Below are 22,299 nucleotides of genomic sequence, written 5' to 3'. Positions count from 1 at the left end.
TGGTCAGCTTTGGGGCCGTTTCAGCCGCCGCCAGAGGCCGCTAGAAGTTGCGCTCACCGAAGTTTTGATGAAGCCGATGCCGGGCTTCAATTTACGCACACAATAGAGGCGCTTCTGATGCGCTCCCGCAGAGAGTCAGGCGCAAAACACCCACAAGAGGCAGAACCAGAACCAGAAACCAGGAGCCGCGGCAACGAGTCAAATTTCGCGAGGCGCGGCGTCGCTGTTTCTGGCCGCCAGGGGATTCCGGGGCCGATCGAGCAACGTCAGCCCAAGGTAGCCGAGAGCCTCGGGACAGCGCAAAAGCAGAGTTTGATAGTGTAGGAGGCAGAGACGCTGGCCGTATCGTGACAAGTCAGTCGTTGAGACCGCGATAGCCCTGCAGTTGGCGGTTGCAAGTTGCAAATGGATTGCTCTGGCCCGTGACGCTGGATGCGACACTCTCCTTGGGGCTGCATCAGATTTGGGCGACCGGCAGGCGGCGCTATGCTGCTTGCGGCCTAGACCAGGTGGCCGCCATGGGCAACACGGGCGTTGATGAGCTGCTGGGGACTCAGGTCGCCAAATTGCAGCGGCTCGGGCGCTGCAGTTTGCGCTGCAAGTCGCTGCCGCTACGGAGTACAGCGGGCAACGATCCCCTGTGGATCACGTGGCTGCACCGCCGTCGACCACTAAGAACCGCTGCAAGACAGCCAACGGACGCACGAGTTTGAGTGTTCCATGAGTGCTGGTACCTGTACCCGTACCCGTACCCGTACCTGTACCTGTCTGTACTCCGTTATTTCGGGGTGCATGTATTTTGCATTCAATCAATGGATTCTCAACGGGCCTTTCGAGCCACTCAGCGACAGCCTCACCTCCAAAAGGTGGAACTCTGGCCAACGCATCCATGCAATGCGCACGAGACTTTGACAGCCGACAGTCGCGCTTCTGATTGGGCACTCGAGCCTCTGATTGGACACTCATGTCTTCTGATTGGCCATTTGACTCTTCTGATTGGCCATTTACGCTCTGAATGGAGAAGACGCGCCCCCCCCAAAAGACTCACAGCCCGCCAAATGCAGGTAATTATTTTCGCATGTACGGAATGATGCTCGACTGCATGACCCGACATGTACGAGTACTTTGTTTGCGTCAGATCTTTTTTTTTCCCGCGGGGAGGGGGGAGGAACTTGATTCGTCGGAATGTAAACAAGATGAGGATTGGGATGGGCTTTTTCAGGTGACGACGGAACCCCATGACGGGTGTTGCTACCCAAAGGTGCTGCCACCCTGTTTCTTTGTTTGAGTGAACAGGTGTTTGCAACAGCTGTTTCATTAATAATCCAGGCATTTTAGTTCTGAGAGCACAGCTTTGCTTGTTTCCCTGCCTCTTCATTTCAAACTCCCGGGTAGTGTGTTATAAGTCCCGCAATCAAGGCAATATTAATGAATACTAACTACTACGTAGAAAAGAACAGCAGTGTTATTAGGAGATAACTCGAAGAAACAAATCATCTAAATAAAAGGTGATTTCTCTTAATCTTGCTTAATGCTTGAAATCGGCCCCCTAAATCATGATGCTGCACGTTGGCCCCTCCCAAAATGAAGCTCCTCATATTGCATGGTATCCCCAGCTGAGCCTTTTTAACACCAAACCACACACACGCACATACAAAAATAAAGACACCACATTTCTTATTCCTTCTCAAAAATGAAGGGAAAAAAAAAAGAGAAAATCACAAGTTGATTTCTTATACCGCTTAGTTGATAATTACCTACCTACATATATCGCCGGCGAAACCTAACCTGGCCTCGGGCTAGTGTAGCAATAATACCTGAGCCGTGCCCAATCCTCCAAGCTACCATCCATGCTGAGTCCCCGCCAATGTCATACATGAATCTTGATATATGCAGTCATTACAGCCTAATCCTCCTCACCATTCAAGGCTGTCTCCCTCCCACCTTCGTTTACCGCTGGGCCCTGCTGGACCTCTTTGTTCCAGATGCTCTGGACCCAAAGTTGTGCAAACGTTCACCAATCAAATACGCCTCATCCCTAACGCCCGCCGTCCACCGGTTCGTCACCTTGACGAGACCGACCGCGTGCTTGGCGAGTATGGCGGCAAACGCTGCCGCGGGATAAGACTGTCTGTAGAGCACCGTCAGCCTTACCGCCTCGGCCGCATCCTCGACTGCAGAGCCCCCGGTGAGGCCACCGTGCTTGATAACGAATCCCGCCATCATGGGTGGTCCGAGGATGGCCACGCAGGACGCCATCAGGCCCGGAATAACGAAAGCTCGTGTCAGGAGGCGCACGTCGGGACGCAGCCACCCGCGGCGCATGATGGATCGAACTGCCGTAGCGGCGCGGCTATCCGGGAACAGCGAGGTAATCAATCGGCTTCCCAACTTGAGATAGAGCAGTCCCAAGACCCACGACTGGATGACGCGCACCGTGTGGCGATCCACTGCCTGGTCCTTTAGGGTCGAAATCGCCGTAGGAGGATACATGTACGTGTGTAGTGGGATAGTGACATAGAGCTCCATCAGCAGCGAGGTAAGCAGTGGGAACACGATCAAAAGCGCAAAGTAAACGTAAAAGAGCTTGGCCAGGCGGAGGCCAATGAGGGCGCCTCGTCCCACAGCCTTGCCCTCAAACAAGTCACGGCGTGCCTGCTCAGTCCACCTCTGAGCAGTTTCCTTGATGACGTGGTAGTGGAATGTCGAATAGGCCACAGAGCCGAGCAGGAACACGCCAATGCTGAAGGCGTAGATATCGTTCGTTCGGATGTAGTGTGGTATCAGCTCCTTGAAAATTCGTCTGCCAAAAACTAGGGGGATAATGGTGAAGCCCACGCCGGTAACCGAAGCAAAAAGCCAGATGAAGAGAATAAATAAAAAGACTCTGGCGCGGAAGTTGGGGGGCACATAGACCATAAGGTACTGGTCGGAAGCATAGAGATCGTCGTCCGAACGGCCATCTCTGCGGTGGTTGCGCTCGCTCACCGTCAGGAAAATCTTCTGCCCCTTGGGAATCTTGATACGATCCGACGCGGGGGCCCTGACAAATCGACCATCCTTGACAAGCTGCTGAGAATCGACGAGCTGAGCTTTTCTGCGACGGAGGTCTCTCCTTTGCTCAGAGTTCATGACCGTATTTGGCTTCGAATCGCCACCCTCAAAGGTATCTCGCCAGGTCTTGGGTACAATTTCGTTGCCCTCCCCGAGCTCGAGCAGGAAGCCCGTCTGAGGAAGCCTCCCCGCCGTAGTCCCAGGACGAAGATGTAAAATTCCTTCCTCGTCAATTCTTCTCTCACCAAAGAGAAAATAGGTCAGTCTGAGAGCTCGTGCACATCTGCGGAACCACCAGGTGTACATGGTGTGGAGCGCGTCGCTGGGCTTGAAGAATTTAACCGCCAGGGGCATGAGGAAATTGTAAAAGAGCAAGTCGACTGGAAATTCCAAAACTGGCTCGTTGGAAGAGTAGTGAATGGGGAGCACGCCTGGCATGGCAAATGACAGGCCCCACACAACACCGCCGAGACACACAATCACGAGAGCTCCGTACACGAAAGCAGAGAAGAGAATCTTCCTCAGTTGAGTTGTGAGATTTCTCTCCAGTACATCTCGGACGGGGTGGAATTCGGGGTCGTCAGGATCTCGGATAAAGTCTGCAAAGAAACCAATGTTAGTCGAGGACTCATTGTGAGAGCCCAAAAAAAAAAAAGAGATTTTGAGCAATGGCAACTTACACAAAACACCTGGCCGCATTATCTTGCGGCACATGGAAACAAAGAGGGCAAAGTGGAACATGTAGCCGGTGCCTACGAACCAGTGCACGAATACCGACGTCATTGGATACTTGCAAGTGAAGACGATGCGGCTCGTCAGCGTGGTGCCCTCAAAGAGTGGCAGCAGGGCCGCGTCGAGAAGCAACCCGCAGTAGAGAGGAAAGACGAGCATTTCGATGCTTATGATGAGTATCACCTTGATGATGCCGCTGGCCTGCTGGAGAAAGTCGATGACACCGGCCTCCCATGCATGCATCGTCGAGCCCCTCGAGAACGGGCTTCCCTTTTTCAGATACAACGCACCAATCAGGAACACGGTGGTGTAGCCGGCGAGAATTGCCCAAAATCTGTCCAGGCTTGACCAATGTGCCAGCTGCGGATCGACTGCAGGCCACTCTTCGGCTAGGCTCAGATCAATGACCCACGAACTCGGCTTCATAAGCTGGGATGAAAGCTTGACAAGCGTCTCCGAGGTGGAGCCAAGCACCGTCGTTGTCGTCGACAGGATCTTGTCAAAACCCACATCACGGGCCATGCTCAGGCCATCCTTGAGGTTGTAGAACACGGCCAAGATGTTTGACTTGACGGTGTTGAGTGCGTCGTGACTCACTGCAGAAAAGTTGTGAATTTCCGTCGTCGTCATGGGGAAAAAGTCTATGAAGAGGCACGTGGATAATCTGTTAGCAGCACCTGTCCATAGGCCCCAGGACATTTTCCTAGCCGAAACGATATGAACTTCATCGGAGGCGCCCACGATGGTTGCGAGCATGTCGACAATGTTCAGCGCGCCCCAAGAAACAAATCCAGCGACCAGAAAAGTGGCATCCTGTAACAGCTTCGAGAGCTCGAAGAGCAAGCGCACGACTCGCATGGGGCTTGCAAGGAGCCAGACCGAGACACGTCCAATGTTGTAGGGGAGGAAAATGCAAGCAAAGATGGTGACAGACACAAGCACGGCGCAGAATATGGCGTTTTGGAAAAGCCCTGCAATAGGGCCACGCATGCCGATGAGTTCCATGACCCCCTCGAAATCTTCCAAGTCGTCGATTGCCTCGGGATCGAAACCAGCTGCGTTGCCGTCGGCGGGAACCCCATCACCATCCTCGCCGTTAGCTCCCGCCCAGAGATCGTCATTTCCAGCCGCTTGCTCAGCAACAGCTCGTATGGCAGCAGCTCTCTCAGCGGCGATGGCTGCTTGTTGGGCGGCAGCGTCAGCAACAGGGCCGGCCTCTGCAACATCCGGCTCATTCAAATTGCCCCACATGAAATCGGCAACTCTGCCGACGAGGCCAGCGGCTGGAACTTCACCACCGTTAGGGGCGACTTCCTCGGCCGCGCCGTTGATGTGAGGCGGTTGGGCTTCGAATTCAGCATCCAAGTGGGCTTCTCTATCATCTAGATCGGGATGACGCTGATATACTTCTCTCTCTGGAGGATAGCGTTGGTAGACTTCTCTGATGGGTTGGTGTTCGTGGATATCCCTCTCCGGAAGGCGGCGATGGTTTTCTCTGTTGAGATGGCTGTCATCATCCTGGGCTGGCTGCATATAGCTAATATACTGTCCGGTGTGCTCTTGGATAACTGGAAGGGCATGGGATACTTCATCGTGGTTGTCATCTGTAGGAAGTGCATCAAAGGACCATGAGTTGTTGGCCAGCGGATTAACGAACCGGTGCTCCTGGAAGCCGTCAGACATTGAACGAGGTCTGGTGGCAATATCATAAAGATCATCTTCCAAGTCAGCGGCCGGACCCGACATATCGACATCTTCAAGTGCCGGAGACCACGCTGGTTCTTTTCCCTTCCAGGTGGATGCAGATGGGAGGGTGTCATGATCCGAACCGACATCCTGCTCGTGCTGCTCCTTTTCCTCCGTGGCCGGCTCGCTTGCAGCCTCGCTTGCGGCGTGACGGTCGGCACTGTCGATGGTTGATCGCCTAGTAACCTCGACCCAGTATTTGAGCTTCTCTTGGAGCCCTTCCTCTTCGATGATTCGCAATATGTCTTGGAGATCACCATTTGCGCGGCGATAAATTCGCAGATAGTCTTCGACGGTGGCTCGCTCTTCCGCGGCATCCCCATCATCAGCACCTTCGCGTGCCTGGGAATTCAGTTGATCGTTCTGCAAGGATGTGTTGGTACTGGAAGTGGGGAACGGTTCATGATCTAGTAGGGAGTGGTTCGAGGAATCCGGAGTCAATGGCTGCTCGTCAATAGCCGTGCGCGGGTCCGCTGGGATCAATCGCCAGTCTGGGGCACCCGCCTGATCGCTGTCCTCCAGGGTTTCATCGTCCGAGTCGGTGGGCTCTGGATTTGGCGGCAAGTGTTCTGGCTGAACAATCTCTGGTACAGCAATCGGGAAGTCATTTTCCGGTGCGGCAAAGGCAGCTCTCATATTGATTTCCGGCTGCTGTTGAACCACATAGTCTCTGACCAGGATGATGAGAATGAAGGAGATGATGACCAAGACGGTAATAACCTGCCCTTCCAGCACAGATACAATGGCACGGTTCAAGCTGGCGCTTCTGGTTAGGTTGCCAATGAATGCGACGTTACCGAGGAGGGTCGAGGTAACAGATGGCTGACTAGCATTGCCTGGTGCTGCAGATGCGTTGGACACCTGCCCAAGCTCACCATCTGAGGCTAGCAAGGGAGAGGTGAATGAACCGAGTAAGAATCGCACCAGGTAGTCGGAAACTTCTTTGCCCTGGAGCTGACCGACCACGGCTTCGACTTCAGCCGCTGACGTGGTGGTGGCAGCAAGTAGAGGGCTGGCAGGACAGGTGCCAATGGCCAGAATAGACGAGGGAATATTAGACATGGGGTTGTTGGTCTCGTTGATGCGCGACATGATGGAACCGGCACCCGGGCCCTCGTCACTAACCCAGAACATGAATGACCAGACGGCCCTCATAAAATAGGGAAGCCAAAAGACCCAGACGCTTATGGCCACGGCTGCCCGAAGCCAGACCAAAGAGTTGCGGAACAGGTACTTGGCCATGTGCTCGATGAAGATGTGCACGGGAAGCGACTGTGGCATGTCTGGTGCGTAGAGTTTCGTGAACCGGAACGGCGTCTTGCACAGCTCGCAGTACTTTTTCTGGGAGTGCGAGAGCCACTCCATCAAGCAGTCCTGGTGGACGTACTTGATGCTGCCACTGCACTTGCACGGGTAGAAGAGCGGCTCGGCCGGCGTGCCCTCTCCACGGCATATTCGGCATATCGAATGGCTCGTATCAACGGCGGCGGCGCTGAGGCCATCGTCGTGCCGGGTCGAGTCTCGAAGTTGGGCGGCGGGCCCGACGTCTGAAGCGTCCCAGACGTCGTCCATGGTTGGGAGGCGAGACGAGACGAGAGAAGAAGAAGAAAATGCCCGCGGCGGGGGAGTTATCGAACAAGAGGAGTCGGAGGCACCATGAGTCGAGACAAGACGATCGTCGTTGTTGGGACAGGTGTTGTTGAAAGGCTGAGGATTGCCGTGAAAAGTCTCCGCCCCTCTATCTTGTACTCTTGTACGTACGAGGGCAGCGAGATAAGGAAAAGCCTGGGGAGGGGATCCAGGCTCAATGTATGGAACAGCTCAGGTTGGGCCAGCAATGTCTAAGCGGACCTGGATGGCGGAGTTGATAGTATCAAAGGAAAATAGATGAAGGAGGAAGTAGAGAGAAGTGGTTAAGCGGACTCCGGAGAAATGCGTCTGTGCGCAGTGCGAGGTGATTCCTCAATCTCCAACAAAAGTCGGACTCCAGCTCCGAGCACTTCTACTTCAGAGGTACTAGTGTGACCGTGCGGCCTTGCCGCCACCACCATGTTATCGATTAGTACCCGTCGGTCCCATGCCTTGCTCCCGCCCGAGTCTCAACAGTCCACCCATATTACTAAGTCAAACAGCGAGGACGAAGAAATGCGTGTACGAGTACATGTACGCTATTGGGATGAGGTAAGATGAGTGATTCAGTAATAGAGAAAGGAGGTATGAATGATTGGTTTACCATGGCAAAGCGATGTACGGATGGTAGAAGCAGATACGTGAACCTATTTAGATATTGGTCTATGGAGGAAATGGGTTGATGGAGTAGACGCAGGTAATAAGCAGAGGTACGCTTGGGGAAGAGAGTGGACGAAGATGCGACAAGTTCCTACATGGAGTGAATACGGAGAATTTGAGTAGATGTGTACAATAGGCACATATTGTCAAAATGATATTTTAATCAGTCCATTTGCAGGCCCAAACACTACTGAGCCATTGTGTTAGTATGTGGCTCTCATCACGACACACATTAACGGTGTGTCTAGTACGTTGATAGAGTGGCATGTGAAAGCACCTTGTTCCATCTGGAAGGAAAAAATGTTGGGTTAATGGTCACTACTAACTTGCATGTTGGTATTGCCATCTATCGCACCAATACCATGCAGCCGCTATCGAGCTGAAGAAACAAGGTTTCACATGGTGGTGCCATATTGCCACCTTGAGGCCCAGATATATCGTCATCTACGAGTTTTGCAGCTCCACAGGCATCGAGCTGAATTACACAAGGCGGGCAACTGTTTCGACAAAAATTCAGGACGTGCTCGGTGTTGGACAATAGTTTTTTTCTCTCTAATAACTCCTATTTGAACCTGTGGTTTGAATTGCCACTCTTACGGAGTACAGTAAGAGTCAAAGTGAGTGTCGGACTCGAGCTACCCGGAAGAAGCACACATATCAACGGATCCCTTCCGACGGCGTCAGATTTGTATAATACCCATGGACACATCCAGCAGCTTGAGATTTTCGCTCGTCTTCAAGCGACTGCGGCATGTCTGGTGCGTAGAGCTTTGTGAATCGGGAACGGGAAATTGGGCTCTTCCATTGAACCTCGCCAACCTACTATAGCTACTAGGTATGGATGGATGATATCGTATGTAAATTGGAATTGCTCTTTTGTTTGCCATCATCGAGTTTATAATGAACGTGAAAAAAACCCCTCTCATCTCTCCATTTGATCGCTAGATGATTTATCAATTTGCATCTATTTATATCTACTACCATCTACTCTATCTACCACCATCTACTCTATCTACCACCATCTACTCTATCTACCACCATCTACTCTATCTACCACCATCTACTCTATCTACCACCATCTACTCTGTCCAGTTCCATCTACTACCATCTACTACCACCTACCACCATCTACTTTCTCTAGCTACATCTACCATCTATACGTAATGCCCCTCGTAATCATCTCGTTAGTACTCCGTAGTCTTCGTCCATCTTGCCCAATCCACAGACCGCGTATCACGGCCTTGGTTGGGCACACCCATCCAGTATGATGATGGCGGATCTACACCCTAGTGGCCACTGGGCGGTCCAATCGCCGTCTTGTTTCATGTCTCCAAGCCATGCGAGGCTGCTGGATCGCTGATGTCGACGGCAACCAAAAACAAGCTTCTTGCCAGCACCATGACGTGTCCCATTGAAGCGAAGACGATAAGACGATCGGCCTGTTGTTTGCGTATCTTGTTTGTCTAGATCGTGTAATGTTGGTGTAATTCACGTCAATTCCATAAAAAGGCCGCCCGTAGCTGATATTTTGAATTCAACCGCCCTCCCCGTGCACTCGCTGCCTACTAATTACATGTATTGCCCGGCACAGCAATTCCGCGGTGTCCACCTCGTGCTTATGAATTCAATTCCAATGTCAATGTTCTCAACAACATCAAATTGACCTGAACCAAAACTCCAGGCCCTGACACACGGACTGCCCATCCCCTGAAGCAAAGGCCCCCAAAGGTGTTTCGAGTGCTGAAACTTGCCGTGATCCGCCCCCATCCTGCGCTCTCCCTGCTGCAAGAAAAAAGAGATTCCAGCATCCGCTTCAGCTCTAGGGGTGGGCCAGCGAAACGAAACCCGTGCCCCGCGGTATCATGAGGTACCTCCACAAGGACATCTGGGGCCACGATACCCTGCCGCTACTTTACGGGGCTCCCCCATCCACCGAAATGCTACCTGCTAGGCTACATCACCAATCCACTAGAAATATGGTAGGTACCTCCGCTAGCTGGTCCGCTCTAAGCTGGCTTCTTTTCTCTCTCTTCGATTCTCTTCTCTTTCTTCAACCTTCACCATCTTCTTTCGTCGCTCTTGTCCTTGCTCTTGTCGACTAAACCATCCATTCTCCCGAATAGTACGACTTTGACAGAGCCTATTCTTTTCTCATGGCCGAGTCCAGCGGCTTGAAGCCGGGCAACGGCTCTTCGCATGTGAACGGCAAGATGAACGGCCAGACAGGCAAAAAAGTTGCTGCTTCACGACCACGACGCGGCTTCGTGGCCTGGGTAGGAGGGACCATCGCTAGGTACGTTGTTATTTCTCGAGTTTTTTCCTCTTTGACGACTCCAATTGCTGCTTCTTTCGACGTTGCGATGCGGTGCCTCGTCGCTTGTGGCTTGCTTGGCCTGTCATGCGCGGGGGAACCAAACATGTGCTGATTGATGATTTGCATCCACAGACTTGCGACCTGGGCCTTTATCCTCACGCTTCTCTTCCGCTGTCCTTCCACGCTCGAGGAATGCGACCAAGACTCTCCCTTCATCTGCAAACCGTACTTTCAAGCCAAAGCCGCCGTCGCCCCGTACACGCTGCCTTACTACGATCAATACGTTGCGCCATATGTGGACTTTGCGTGGCCTTACTACCAAACCGTCGACTCCAGCGTCCTCACACCGGCGCGCGCCTATGCCGTCCAACACGGTGGGCCATGGGTTGAAAAGGGCCAGGAACAAGTCTGGGCTCAATGGGAGAAGCACGGCCGGCCTCAGGTAGCCCAGCTGCGTGCTCTGTCCCAGAAGCAGTACGAGGAAACAATTGCTCCATACCTGGAGAGCGCCGGCGAGGTGTTCGGACCCTACTACGAAATCGGCCATACCAATTCTCTCCGGTTGTACTACCAAGTCTTGCTGCCAAGCTACGAACTGGTGCAACCCTATGCGCACCAAGGCTACAACGCTGCCTCAAGTTTCACCACTGGCACGGCGCTGCCTGCTGCTCAGTGGGTTTGGGGCAAGACGAATGCCTTTCTCAACAAGGCCGTGTGGCCACAGGTTCGAATGGTCTACGTTGAGAATGTAGAGCCCCAGCTCGTTCGCATTGGCGAGCGCTTGGAAAGATACAAGAACCAAGCAAAGACCAGAGTGCTTCCCGAAGTGACGTCGTCTTCTACGTAAGTGCACCTCCATTTCTCTAATCATCGCCTTTCCAACCTTTCTTGATGTCGTCTAACAAAATCGTAGGAGACGAAAAACTACTACTGAGCCACCACGATACTCGTCCTTTAGCAAGCCGGCCCCACAGGGCACACAATCTCCAAGCACAACAGCTTCCGAATCTGTCGCCCCCCCTCCGAGCTCAAGCCTCGAGGAGCAGCCGGTAGCAGAATCATACTGGAACCCCGTTCAGGCCCCTCCTGCTGCAGAAAATGAGACGGAGAAAAGAAGGATCGCCCGTGAGATGGTGGCGCAAGACCTTGAGATGTGGCAGAATAAATTTGCTGCCCAGGCCGAAGAGGGCGCTGCCGATATGGAGGACCGGATCGATGAGATTGCGAACCGCATGGTCGTCGATGAGATTGTCTCCAAGGGCAAGCCCCTTGTCAAGAAGCTCGAGGCACTAGTCGAGTCGGAGACTGATGGTCTCAAGGCAAAGATTTCTAGTATTGTTGCAGAGAATGCCGCCAACCCGCTCGACGATGCTCAAGAACAAATCGTTGCCGCCGTTCGAGCTGCTGGCATAGCCATCAAGACAGCTGCGCAAGGCATCAGGTCCTGGCGGGAAGAGTATGATGATAATTTGCAATACCTGGTTCTCAAAGCCGCCGACGTACACTTCCAGATACTTGATGAGACTACGAATCTCGCACTTCAGCAACTCGGAATGAAATGGGCCTGGACCGATGGAGTTACATATAGAGATTGGGCAAAGTATCACGAGCTCAAGCAAACACTGGGGGATTGGACCGAAGAGCTGAAACATCTCATTGTCACTCACCCCACGCTGCTGCAAGCACAGGATGCTGCAGCTCTGGTCGAGGATGACGGAATGACCATCGCCTCTAGCGCTGCCAAGGAGCTTGCTCGTCTTAAGCAAGTTGCTCAGTGGAAGATTCTCGCGAATGACGCTACCGATAACTTTGATTCTGAGGCGATGGAGAAGGCAGCAGACGCTGCACAGAACCCAGTCGTGCCTGAGGATGAAACCACTCTGGAGAGTCACGAGCAGGGAGATGATCAGACAGCTGGAGAGTCTTCAGCAGAAACCGCCGATGAAACCCATGGTGAAGAGACGCCTTTGTCGGCTGCTGATAATACCGTCTTGGAAGCCGTCTTGGATGCCATCGCAGAAGAGGCAACACCAGGAACAACTGACGAGGCCACATTGCCATTGGAGTCTGGTTCCGCGGATGAGGTCATTGATGACGCTGTTGCGGATGAGAAATCGTCGGACGAGGAATTTCCCATTGTGGACGACGCCAGCTCGAATGTCTTTGAACATGTGGTAGAGCAAGCTGACCTCGACGAAAAAGCCCAGGAGCCCCTTACTGGCCAGCCCGACGAGGTTCCGGAATCTCTGGAAGACGAAATTGTAGAGCCCGAGGTCGAGATTGAAACGCCCGAAATCCCTGTTCAACATGTCAATGAAGAATCTAGGTCGGCTGTTTTGGAAGAGCCTTCCGCAACCCCTAGCGCTGCGACTACCGAAACCGTACTGGAATCCGAGCCTGAAGAAATCGATGAGATTGAATTGGACTCCGAGGACGATATCCTGGATGAGGACGAGATCTCATGGCAACAAGATCAAAAGATTCTGGACAACGACTCCGCTTCCGTCAAAGCAACTTTCCTCGGCGCCGCCGCTCAGGTAGTCTCTGGCTGGCAACCCATCTTGGACGAGGACGATGAAACTGACGATAGCTTCCTATCTAGCGCGACTAAAGCTGCCGAGGCAGCTTATGCCAGCGCAATTTCTCTAGCTTCTGACCAGTATTCGAGTGCATCGTCCATTATTTCCGCCCAGGTCCATGGCACCCCGACCCCGGCCGTCCAAAACCAACTTCTTTCTTCCGTATCGGCCGCTTACGACCAGGCGGTTGCTGCAGCGAGCTCAAGATTCAAGGACGTTGTAGACGCCGCATCAGCTGGAGTCTATGGCACACCGACACCTACTCAGGCTACCCCGACACCGGCACACTGGAGCAAGGTGGAATCGATTGCGGCAGAGCGCCTGAATGAGGGCAAGCTGTGGGCGGAACTTCAATACCAGAGTGCCTTGATTGCCCTGGGATTAGCAACGGCAACCCCTACTTCAACCTCTGCAGCTGAGAAATACTACGAACAGGCCAAGTACAACTACTACGCCGGACTCGGATTGGCGCACGATCGCTACAACAACTTCATTTCTGCTGCCTCTTCGGCATTGTCCTCTCTAACAGCCACACCAACCCCCACACCCATGGCCTTTACTGACTCTGCAATTTCGATGGCTTCTGCTGCGGGAAAGGCTGCTGAATCTGCCTACTCCAAGGCGACTGAGAATGTTGCTTCTGCGGTCGAGGCTGTTGATGAATCCATCTCTGCTTTGCACGATGCTGCGACTGAGCAGATTTACAATGCCGGATTAGCCATTGGCGAGACTTGGGGAACTGTGGTTAGCCAACTAAGCATTGACATATATGGTCAGCCAACCCCGGCAGCCATTGGATGGTACGAGGGTTGGGTATCGGATGCGCAGGCTGTCGTGGCGAGTGCCACCTCTGCCGTTGGCAAAGCCACCCAAACTGCGTCTGCTGGTGCCGCAAAGGAGTACGAGTCTGTGAGCGAGCTGGTGTCGGAGCTGATTGTTGGTCGGGAGGCGCCTTTCACGGAGAGTGTATTATCAAGACTTCAAGCGGCGTATGCATCGGCAACACAGAACGTGGCCAGCCTGGCGAGCGAAGCCAGTGCGGCGGCTGGATCAGTTGGCGAAAAGGTGGGAAGCATTGCGAGCAAGGCAACCGACGCTGCGAAGCACGGGAAAGATGAGTTGTAAGATGTCATTGCGAGGTGGGTGGAGCAGTGCTTAGACGATACCCTCTGTTGTTTCTTTCTTTCTTTTTTTTTTTTTTACCTTTTTTTTCCTTTTTATTTGTCGAGACGAATTTGGATGGTTTTCTTTCATCTTTTGGTTTTCTTTCATCGTTCCTGTTCTATATGTATTTTTTCCTTGGCATCACCGGCCGACAAGATGCCGACTTTTCCTTTGTTTTTGGGTGGCAGCAAACAAACAAAAATTGCGGTTCGTGTTTCCTTGATGTGATTTTGGGAGAGAGAGGAGCTGGGTGGAGTGTATACCCACCAGTTTCGTGCATTGTACGCTATATCTAGATGTATTCTCATAGCACAATTGAATTAGGATAGTGATTATTGGCTTATTATGTTTTTGTGATGTGACTTGAACAGCTCATTGAGGGAAATGTTGAACTGGCTAGCATTCCACCTCTGCTATCTAGTATCCTAGCGATTGCAATGAGGTTCAAGTGTTGGAACAGGATGTGGAGGAAAACGTTTTATTTACTCACTTCTATATATCTAGGTATCTAATAAATGTCAAATACCTAAGATATTTGTGCAGCTCTTTGTGTAGGTATCTGCTACTATCAACATTTCAATCTAGTATTTGCTACTATCGCCATATTTTTCTCTAGAGAGTTCTCGGTATTATTATTCATTAGTTACCTTGTAACGAATTGAAACTTTGTGACAAGGGTTGCTGAATATCATTCTCCTTTACTAGCCCCCAACATATGCTGTTGATAGTCTAAAGATATCTCCATTAGATATTCAATATTGTATCCAATGGTCAACAAGCCTAGGTCGATTGATACATCTAGAGCCCAACTGCCGTGTCGTACAAAGATACTGGAGACAAGAGCCCAGTTCTCAGGAATAGGTATTGCATGACAGACGCATAATTGTCAAACACATGTGCATCAAGGTAAAGCGATTCTTGCCGGAGCTCACAGCCAGCAACACGGTCCGCCACCTCCCGCCAGCATGCAATTGCTTGTGTACCAAGTCGTCCACCCCAGGTGCTAAGTAGCTGTATGTATCGTCGTCGTCCGGACATTGGAAAGTATCTAAATATGCACGACGTGGCATGTGTCTCGCTGTTCCATAGCTCCATGCATCTCAGTTTCGGCATCTGGAGGGCCGCTGCCGCTGCAACTTGGATCAGCTTGTTGTAGTGCGCCGGGACAAGCAGCTCTGAGCAAAGGCTTAGATCTGTTAGGTTGCTCCACGACATGTTGGGCAGCGGTTTTGGATTCTGGGTTGGGAAAAACGCGTAGAAGAAATCTTTGGCGTCGACGTTGAATGTGGCGCATAGACTCTCCAAGTTTCGGCTTGTTTTCGCAACACTTTGGCCCAAGGCGGGATATGCTTCCCTTTTCTTCTTAGTATGCAGGTCAGGGTTGAAGCTCTCAAACATTGACACCGACCGTAGGCTTTTATGGCGCTGTATAACGTCAAGAAATAAACGGGTGTGCTGTTCGTCTCGTATCTGCCGGCCAGCGATCTTCTTGGTATCAATTCCTCGCCATGGCTCGTACGAAAGGTGCTCTAGGCGAGGCAAACTTTTCATCATCGGCCCCAAAGCTTTTGGCACAGAGAAGTGGCGGTAAAACTGCCGACGAATGAGTAGATATGTCACCACTTTGACCTTGGGCAGGGTTCCTAGCTTCCGGGCCAACGATGTCCGCAAGTCGAAGCCTAGCCCTCTGGGATGTCCAAAGACTCTGAGTTTAGCACCGACAGGGGGCTTATGGACCCGTTTCCCTCGCCTCCAGCCGTGAGTTGTCTTCTTTTCTGCTCTGGGTTTTGAGTATCTCTGCTTCATGTTCGCTTTGCGATGGATTCGGCTCTTGAGCTCCTGACAATAGTGAAGGGCGTCGCTCGGAGAGTGAACACTAATCTCGAGTCCAACTTCACCGTGCTCTTTCCATTGAGATAGAATCGAAAACAGCTCCCAAACTGCTGTTGTGAACAAACGTTGGTTTGCTCTGACTTCGTCGGGTGATTCTCTTTTTTTGCATTTCTTGCAGTCATACTCTGGGAGTTCTATGCGCAGGCAGACGAATGTTACGGACATCTGGCGATTGTTGTTACCTTGCATTATCTTGCCGAACTCCGCAAGGTCTGACTGATGCAAGGTGAGGCACGCAAAACTCAAACGTTCAAAGAATGCCTGCCATTCTCGAGAAACGGCATGATAGGCGCACCATTGACGTTTTAGCTCCTGGGCGTTTCCTTTTCTTGACCGGTAGAGAAGGTTGATTAGCCGGTTTAGAATCATTAATCGTAGTTCTGCTGGAAGATACATCCAGGATGCAGGTGTAATTGTAGTTTCCTCCGACATTTTGGGGGGTTTTTTATGACAGTATCGGAAGGCGACAAGTCGGGAGGTGTAGCGGATAGAAAGAGAAAATATATCAGCTTTGAATAGGTTGTCTAAGTGGTGGAGTAAAATTAGACAGACTTATGGATATATATATATATATATATATATATATATATATATATATATATATATATTTCTTATCAAAGGATAAAATGAGGCTATCACGCACGGAAAGTAACAGAAATGTATATCCTGTAGAAAAGGTTGGTGGCTGGCGGTGGGCTCGCGCCTCACTGGTAACTTTCGCGATTTTGTACCAGTGGGTCATAATCATTAATAGCAACTGCATCATATTTTGCTTTTTTCAAGAATTTCTCAATACCACCTTTCATGAGATTCTTTCGGCTTGGTCCGGATGCTACGGTGTCGTCCGGAAACCAGTGATCTGATGAGCGAGCATTCTAGCGGCACGATGATTGTATGCGTGGGAGAGAGCCGCACAAGTAAGAAACTACTTTCTGATTGGAGCTCGTGGCTAATTGTTTGCCTTGTATGAATAACAGCTTTAGTGTCTCGAAAGCAGCATGGCCTTTTCGTGCTAATAAATGGTACAACTCTGGCTGTTTGATTAGCTGCATGTATCAGCCCGACGGATCATCCCGCGCATCCATCATGATGAAAGTGTAACCAAGCCCGATGGCCCCAATGTGAAAAGTCACCTCAGCCATGGACTGGATGGAATTTGATACTTTCCCAGTCTAATTTTGCTTTGATTCAAAGCATCTTTGGGCAACCAATCGAAAAAGTCTGGCCGACAGCGTTCTGCAAAGGTTTCAAGCCAAGTCCATGATCGAATCGGCGACTAGGGGTGATGTCATTACCGATTCCCTTGAGCCGAGGCTGCGGGACGCTTGAGATTGAACATGGTGGAGAGAGTTGAGCAGATTCCATGGTGTTGATTGGGGGAAATGTCTTGAACATGTGGAGGATGGTCTTACATGGAGCCCCGTCACCTTGTCACCGACTTGCTGCCCGTCCAAGAGATGGCATGCTTTTTTACTCTTCTTGGACTTGGACATGTTAAACAGGCTTGTCATGGCCCATGGCCTTTTTGACCCCACGCTTCTGCTTTCCCCCAAATTTCTTCAAAGATCAGCGAGAGACTAATGCTGGGGGGTGCATTAGTCTGCAGTCACGGCCAACGGGGGGGTTTTTTTTTGTCAAATTTTCAAATGCCGCTCCATTGTTTGAATTGGCAGAGGAGAAAGAATCTTGAAATACGGTATTTTATTCAAATGATCTACGATGATGAACCCAAGAGATGTAGAACCTTGCCATCGCCGGAATTGTCATTTGCGGGGGGGAAGCTTCTCTTACTTGTACACTCTCCCAGCTTGATTGCGGCCAAACCCCCCCCCCCTTCTTCAAAACCCATATGTCATGTTCATGTCTCAAAACGGGGGCACCCGTCCATCATTTGCAGCCTTTTCTTCCTTGGCACAGCCCTTTGACCAGGCCGCTTTCAGAAGCTAAAAGACAAGACAGCGAGCAATCCATGTCTCGGTCTCTCATGCTTGGTGAGATAGCTCGGCCCACGCAAAAAACGAGACCCGCAGAGCTAGGTAGTTCGGCTCGGCTCTAAGAAAACGGGAACAGGAACTGGGTTGGGGGGGGATAAATATAGGGAACGAGTGGCCCGTTGTCTTTGGTTCATCATTTTTTTCCGGCTTGCTCTGTACGACTCTTGTGTCTTGTCTTACTCGGGTTTGGTTGATTAGGTGTCTCACTGAGAGAATATTACTACTAGTACTGCAGCTGTGCTTCCCCCCAACCGAAATCATTCACTGAAAGGAAAACGAAGAGGAAAAAGTCGCGACGAATGGAATTCGTAGTCGAGTTCTTCTCTCTTCTTCTCAAGTCTATACGCTGAAAGAGTCGGGGAGCATTGTAACAGCTTTGCTTTTCTACTCTTTTCGCGGTGTACACGGTTTCTGTGTACCTCAATTCGCTCCTTGACCTTTGGGTCTTGGAATCACCGCCCACCTTTCGCCGATTACCTGCGATATAGCCACTCTCGATTCCAGCATCTTGAAACGAGAGCCCGATTACCGCTTCGCCATACCGGCTCTGAATTGTGTATCAAAATCTAGAGCAATTGGATAGAAAATATCGAGGCAGACGGCAATTGAGTGCCATGGCGTCTCCAATTGGCCCTCCAGCGTACGCCGGCCATGAACAAGGACAGGCCGACAAAGGCGGCATCACCGCAAACGGCACGGAATCTCTCAACGACATCCGAATCTCCATGTCCTCTGGCGAAACGAAGCGAAACACGACTCATCGACAGCTCAAGGCCAGACACATCCAGCTCATTGGCATCGGAGGCACCATTGGAACCGTTCTCTATGTGCGTATTACACAGTCTTTCCTTCACCTATCCCCTGAACACAACAAATAAAATGAAGCACTTTTGGCTCGTTCAAGCTTTGTTCTTGTTTCTCATTTTACTCCATTTATAGGTTCAAATCGGAAAAGGCCTCCTCAATGGCGGCCCGGGCAGCCTGTTCATCGCCTTCAGCTTCTGGTGCACCGTCGTCCTCGCCGTAACGCTCTGCATGGCCGAAATGGTCACATACCTACCCATCCCCTCGCCCTTTATCCGATTCGCGGGCCGCTACGTCGACGAAGCGTTTGGATTTGCGACGGGATGGAACTTCTTCATCTTTGAAGCTGCGCTGGTGCCGTTTGAAGTGACGGCGTGCAACTTCATCATTCGCTACTGGACCGACGCGATTCCCACCGGCGCACTGATAGCCATTGTCATTGTCTTGTACGCTCTGATCAACGTGCTGGCGGTGAAGTGGTACGGCGAGACGGAGTTCTGGGCGGCTATTGGCAAGGTGGTGCTCATTGTCGGCTTGATCATCTTCACCTTTGTCGTCATGCTGGGCGGGAACCCGAAGCACGACCGTTTCGGATTCCGGTTCTGGAACGAGCCCGGATCTTTTGCTGAGCTGTACTACGAGGGTGCCTTGGGCCGGTGGCTGGGCTTTCTGCAGTGTCTCATCCTGGCGGCGTTTACCATTGCTGGTCCGGATTACGTCTCCATGGCGGCGGGTGAAGCTGAGAATCCTCGCGTGGTGATGCCGAGGGCGTATAATGCTGTGTTTTACCGGCTGACGGCCTTTTTCATCTTGGGATCGCTGTGTGTCGGGATTCTGGTTCCGTACAACGACAAGGAGCTGATTGCGGCCTTTGCGAGCTCGAAACCAGGCGCTGCCGCTTCTCCTTACGTCGTTGCCATGAACCGTCTCGGAATCGACGTGCTGCCTCACATCGTCAACGCGGCTATCCTGACGGCTGCCTTTTCGGCCGGAAACTCGTACGTCTACTGTGCTTCTCGATCACTGTACGGACTCGCCCTGGAGGGAAAAGCACCGAGATTTCTGACGACGTGCACCAAGGCCGGCGTGCCAGTCTACTGCGTCGGCTTCGTCCTGCTGTTTGCGCTCCTCTCGTTCCTCCAGCTGTCGTCGAACACGGCCGTGGTGCTCAACTGGTTCGTGTCTCTCGTCACGGCGTCGCAGCTCATCAACTTTTGCGCCGTGTGCGTGTCGTACTTGTGCTTCCACCGGGCTCTCAAGGCACAAGGCATCAGCCGCGACTCGCTGCCTTACAAGGCGTGGTTCATGCCGTACGCGGCTTGGTATGCGCTGGTGTGGACGTTTGTGATGGCGTTTGTGGGTGGATATACCGTCTTCTTGCCGTTGCCTGGGTATTGGAACATTGCCGACTTTTTGTTCTCGTGAGTATTTGGTGAGACGTATGATTTTGAGAGAGGAGATGATCTAACTTTGATCTTGTGGGTAGATACTCCATGATATTTATTTATCCAGTGTTGTACTTTGGGTACAAATTCATCCGCAAGACGTCGATCCATAAGCCTGAAGAGGTGGACCTTTTTAAAGATGTGGACGAGATTGAAGAGTACCAGAGGAATTACATTCCTACCCCTCCAAGGTATGTTTTGCGAGCTTTGCTGGTTTTGTATATGCGATATTGACAAGTGTGGTTCACAGGAATGGGCTGGAAAAGATTGTTAATAGGATTTTTGGCTGAGTGGATAGTGATGGCCGAGGGAGTGAGAGTTGCTTGGTTGGTGATGAACTGAGTAGTAATTGCACCTTTTCTAAAAGTTGTATATATTGTAGAATGACGCTTGAATCTACATATCTCGACATTCTCGATGTTACTCTCATGATTCTGAGTAACAATGTCGGGCCCCATAGCCATTCTAAGCCCAAGTAAAACAAGCCCATATTGATACATATCCCCTCATGACAATGCTGCACCCTTAAACACTGACTCCCTCATCTCTATTCTTATATCCATCCCCATTCATAAACTTCCTCTCCTGCTGTATAATAGCATCCGGAATCCCAATCCCCAGCCCCGTAAACACAAACAGCGCCCACTTCCAGCGGAACGGGTTAAACGCCACGCAAAACACAAACCACCAGACGAGCTCCAGATACGTGAAAAAGTCGAACGCCCCCGTCGGGCTAAACTTCTTGAGCGTGCGCGTCATGTCGATCCAGCGCTCCATCCACCACCGACTCGGCCGCGTCAGGGGGTCCAGCAGGAACATGAGAAGAATACGCGTGTAGATGCCAATGTGCCAGTTACCAACGGTGCCAATGGCTTCGACAAAGGTCGAGTTGATGGCTGAGATGGACGGATGCGCGGGGGGGAATGTCTGCAGATACCAGTTTGGCGGGCCGTACGGCTCGTCGAAGCATTCGTCAGGGAGGATCGCCAGCGATGGTCTCTTGAAGCCCGTGGCCATGACGACGATGTCGGCCTTGATGAGCTGTTCGTGGCCGGGGCCGTCTTTGGGAACACCGCGAGAACGACGGTTGACGGTGACTCCGCGGCTGGTGAAGCCGAGAATATCGCCGCGGACCCATTCAGCTTTGCCTTGACGCAGTTTGTCCATGACGTCGGAGTTGACCATGGGAGTACCCATGAAGATGCCTTTATCGTGAGTAGGAGCCAGATCTTGGAGATCTCGGTAAAAGAACTTGCGGAGGAGAAACTCGGGGATGAAGGAAAAGAGAGTCTCTTGGCCAAAGACGTTGAGGCTGAGGAGCGTGTCTACAATCATGTTTCGTGGGATGATCCATTTGTCTGATCGAGAGAGGATGGACACTTTGGATGCTCCGGCGGCAAAGGCGAATTCCAGGGCTTCTACGGCTGAAGCGCCTCCTCCGATGATGGCGATGTGCTTGTCCTTGGCGTCTTTCCTACAGCGGGTGTTAATGATGAACAATCCCAGTCTTTTCTACTGCAACGTACCCGGTCAAATCACTAGAGTGGTAAATCTCTCCTTTGAATTTCTCCATGCCGGGGATATGCGGCATCTTGGCATCACCACAAGTCCCAATCGCCGCAATGAGGCCATCAAAGTGTCCAAGGGAAGGGTCGTTGTTGACAAGCCAACGGCCTTTGTCGTCCTGCTTGAGGCCCTTGACTTTGACGCCGAATTTTGTCTTCTTGTCCAAGTGGTAGGCTTTCCAGACTTGCTCGATTTGGTCGACGATTTGCTTGCGATTGGGGTAGCCGCCCTCCCATTTGACGGAGGGATGGAAGCGGTACATGAGGGAGTGGATTTGCAGGCCAGACGTGTCATTGACTCTCTACACAAGCCAGTCAGTTAATCAATCATTTTCTTCCTTGGTTTGAATTATAGAAACTCACGCTCCAAATACCACCGAGTCGATCCCTCGACCCGGCCTCGAAAATCGTCACGTCAAAGCCATGGCCAACGCAATGAGCCGCCGCCGAAACGCCCGTCAACCCAGCACCGATAATGGCAATCTTTGGGCGCGTCAATTGGTCGATTTCCCGAGGGGGATACGGAGCAAGAGCTTTATTGATGAACCATTGCAGCAACTGATAGAGGAAAAGAAGCGGGTGGAGGAGCGGATTCGTAAGATCCGAGCTTTGAGGCATGTTGATTCATGCAATCGCTGTCCAGCTTTTAGAATCAAAAAGACATGCAAATGAAGCTGGAATGATAGTAGAAGAATTGAGGTCTTTTATATTTACTTTTTG

General features: G+C 51.5%; 5 protein-coding genes across 5 annotated transcripts; 2 read left to right on the top strand and 3 right to left on the bottom strand.

The window, feature by feature from the left end:
• Nucleotides 1-1,950: 1,950 nt before the first annotated feature.
• On the bottom strand, nt 1,951-7,104 carry Triagg1_1434 (uncharacterized protein; the record flags this gene model as incomplete). The annotated part of the gene is made up of 2 exons (XM_062895504.1): nt 1,951-3,653; nt 3,735-7,104. 2 exons carry the CDS (start codon nt 7,102-7,104, stop codon nt 1,951-1,953), a joined length of 5,073 nt encoding a protein of 1,690 aa, XP_062759773.1.
• Nucleotides 7,105-9,974: 2,870 nt separating this feature from the next.
• Nucleotides 9,975-13,839, top strand: Triagg1_1433 (uncharacterized protein; the record flags this gene model as incomplete). The annotated part of the gene is made up of 3 exons (XM_062895503.1): nt 9,975-10,114; nt 10,268-10,978; nt 11,049-13,839. 3 exons carry the CDS (start codon nt 9,975-9,977, stop codon nt 13,837-13,839), a joined length of 3,642 nt encoding a protein of 1,213 aa, XP_062759772.1.
• An 837-nt stretch (nt 13,840-14,676) lies between these two features.
• On the bottom strand, nt 14,677-16,203 carry Triagg1_1432 (uncharacterized protein; the record flags this gene model as incomplete). The annotated part of the gene is made up of 1 exon (XM_062895502.1): nt 14,677-16,203. One exon carries the CDS (start codon nt 16,201-16,203, stop codon nt 14,677-14,679), a length of 1,527 nt encoding a protein of 508 aa, XP_062759771.1.
• Nucleotides 16,204-18,379: 2,176 nt separating this feature from the next.
• Nucleotides 18,380-20,304, top strand: Triagg1_1431 (uncharacterized protein; the record flags this gene model as incomplete). The annotated part of the gene is made up of 4 exons (XM_062895501.1): nt 18,380-18,592; nt 18,705-19,990; nt 20,056-20,205; nt 20,265-20,304. The coding sequence occupies 4 exons, from the start codon at nt 18,380-18,382 to the stop codon at nt 20,302-20,304; spliced, it is 1,689 nt and encodes a 562-aa protein (XP_062759770.1).
• Nucleotides 20,305-20,539: 235 nt separating this feature from the next.
• On the bottom strand, nt 20,540-22,197 carry Triagg1_1430 (uncharacterized protein; the record flags this gene model as incomplete). The annotated part of the gene is made up of 3 exons (XM_062895500.1): nt 20,540-21,488; nt 21,541-21,881; nt 21,943-22,197. The coding sequence occupies 3 exons, from the start codon at nt 22,195-22,197 to the stop codon at nt 20,540-20,542; spliced, it is 1,545 nt and encodes a 514-aa protein (XP_062759769.1).
• Between the last annotated feature and the right edge of the window lie 102 nt (nt 22,198-22,299).

This window comes from Trichoderma aggressivum (assembly GCF_033847375.1).
Source record: "Trichoderma aggressivum f. europaeum strain CBS 100526 chromosome Unknown scaffold_003, whole genome shotgun sequence".
NCBI lineage: Eukaryota > Fungi > Ascomycota > Sordariomycetes > Hypocreales > Hypocreaceae > Trichoderma > Trichoderma aggressivum.
Note: the sequence above shows the minus strand (reverse complement) of the source record. Positions and strands in the feature narration are given on the sequence as shown.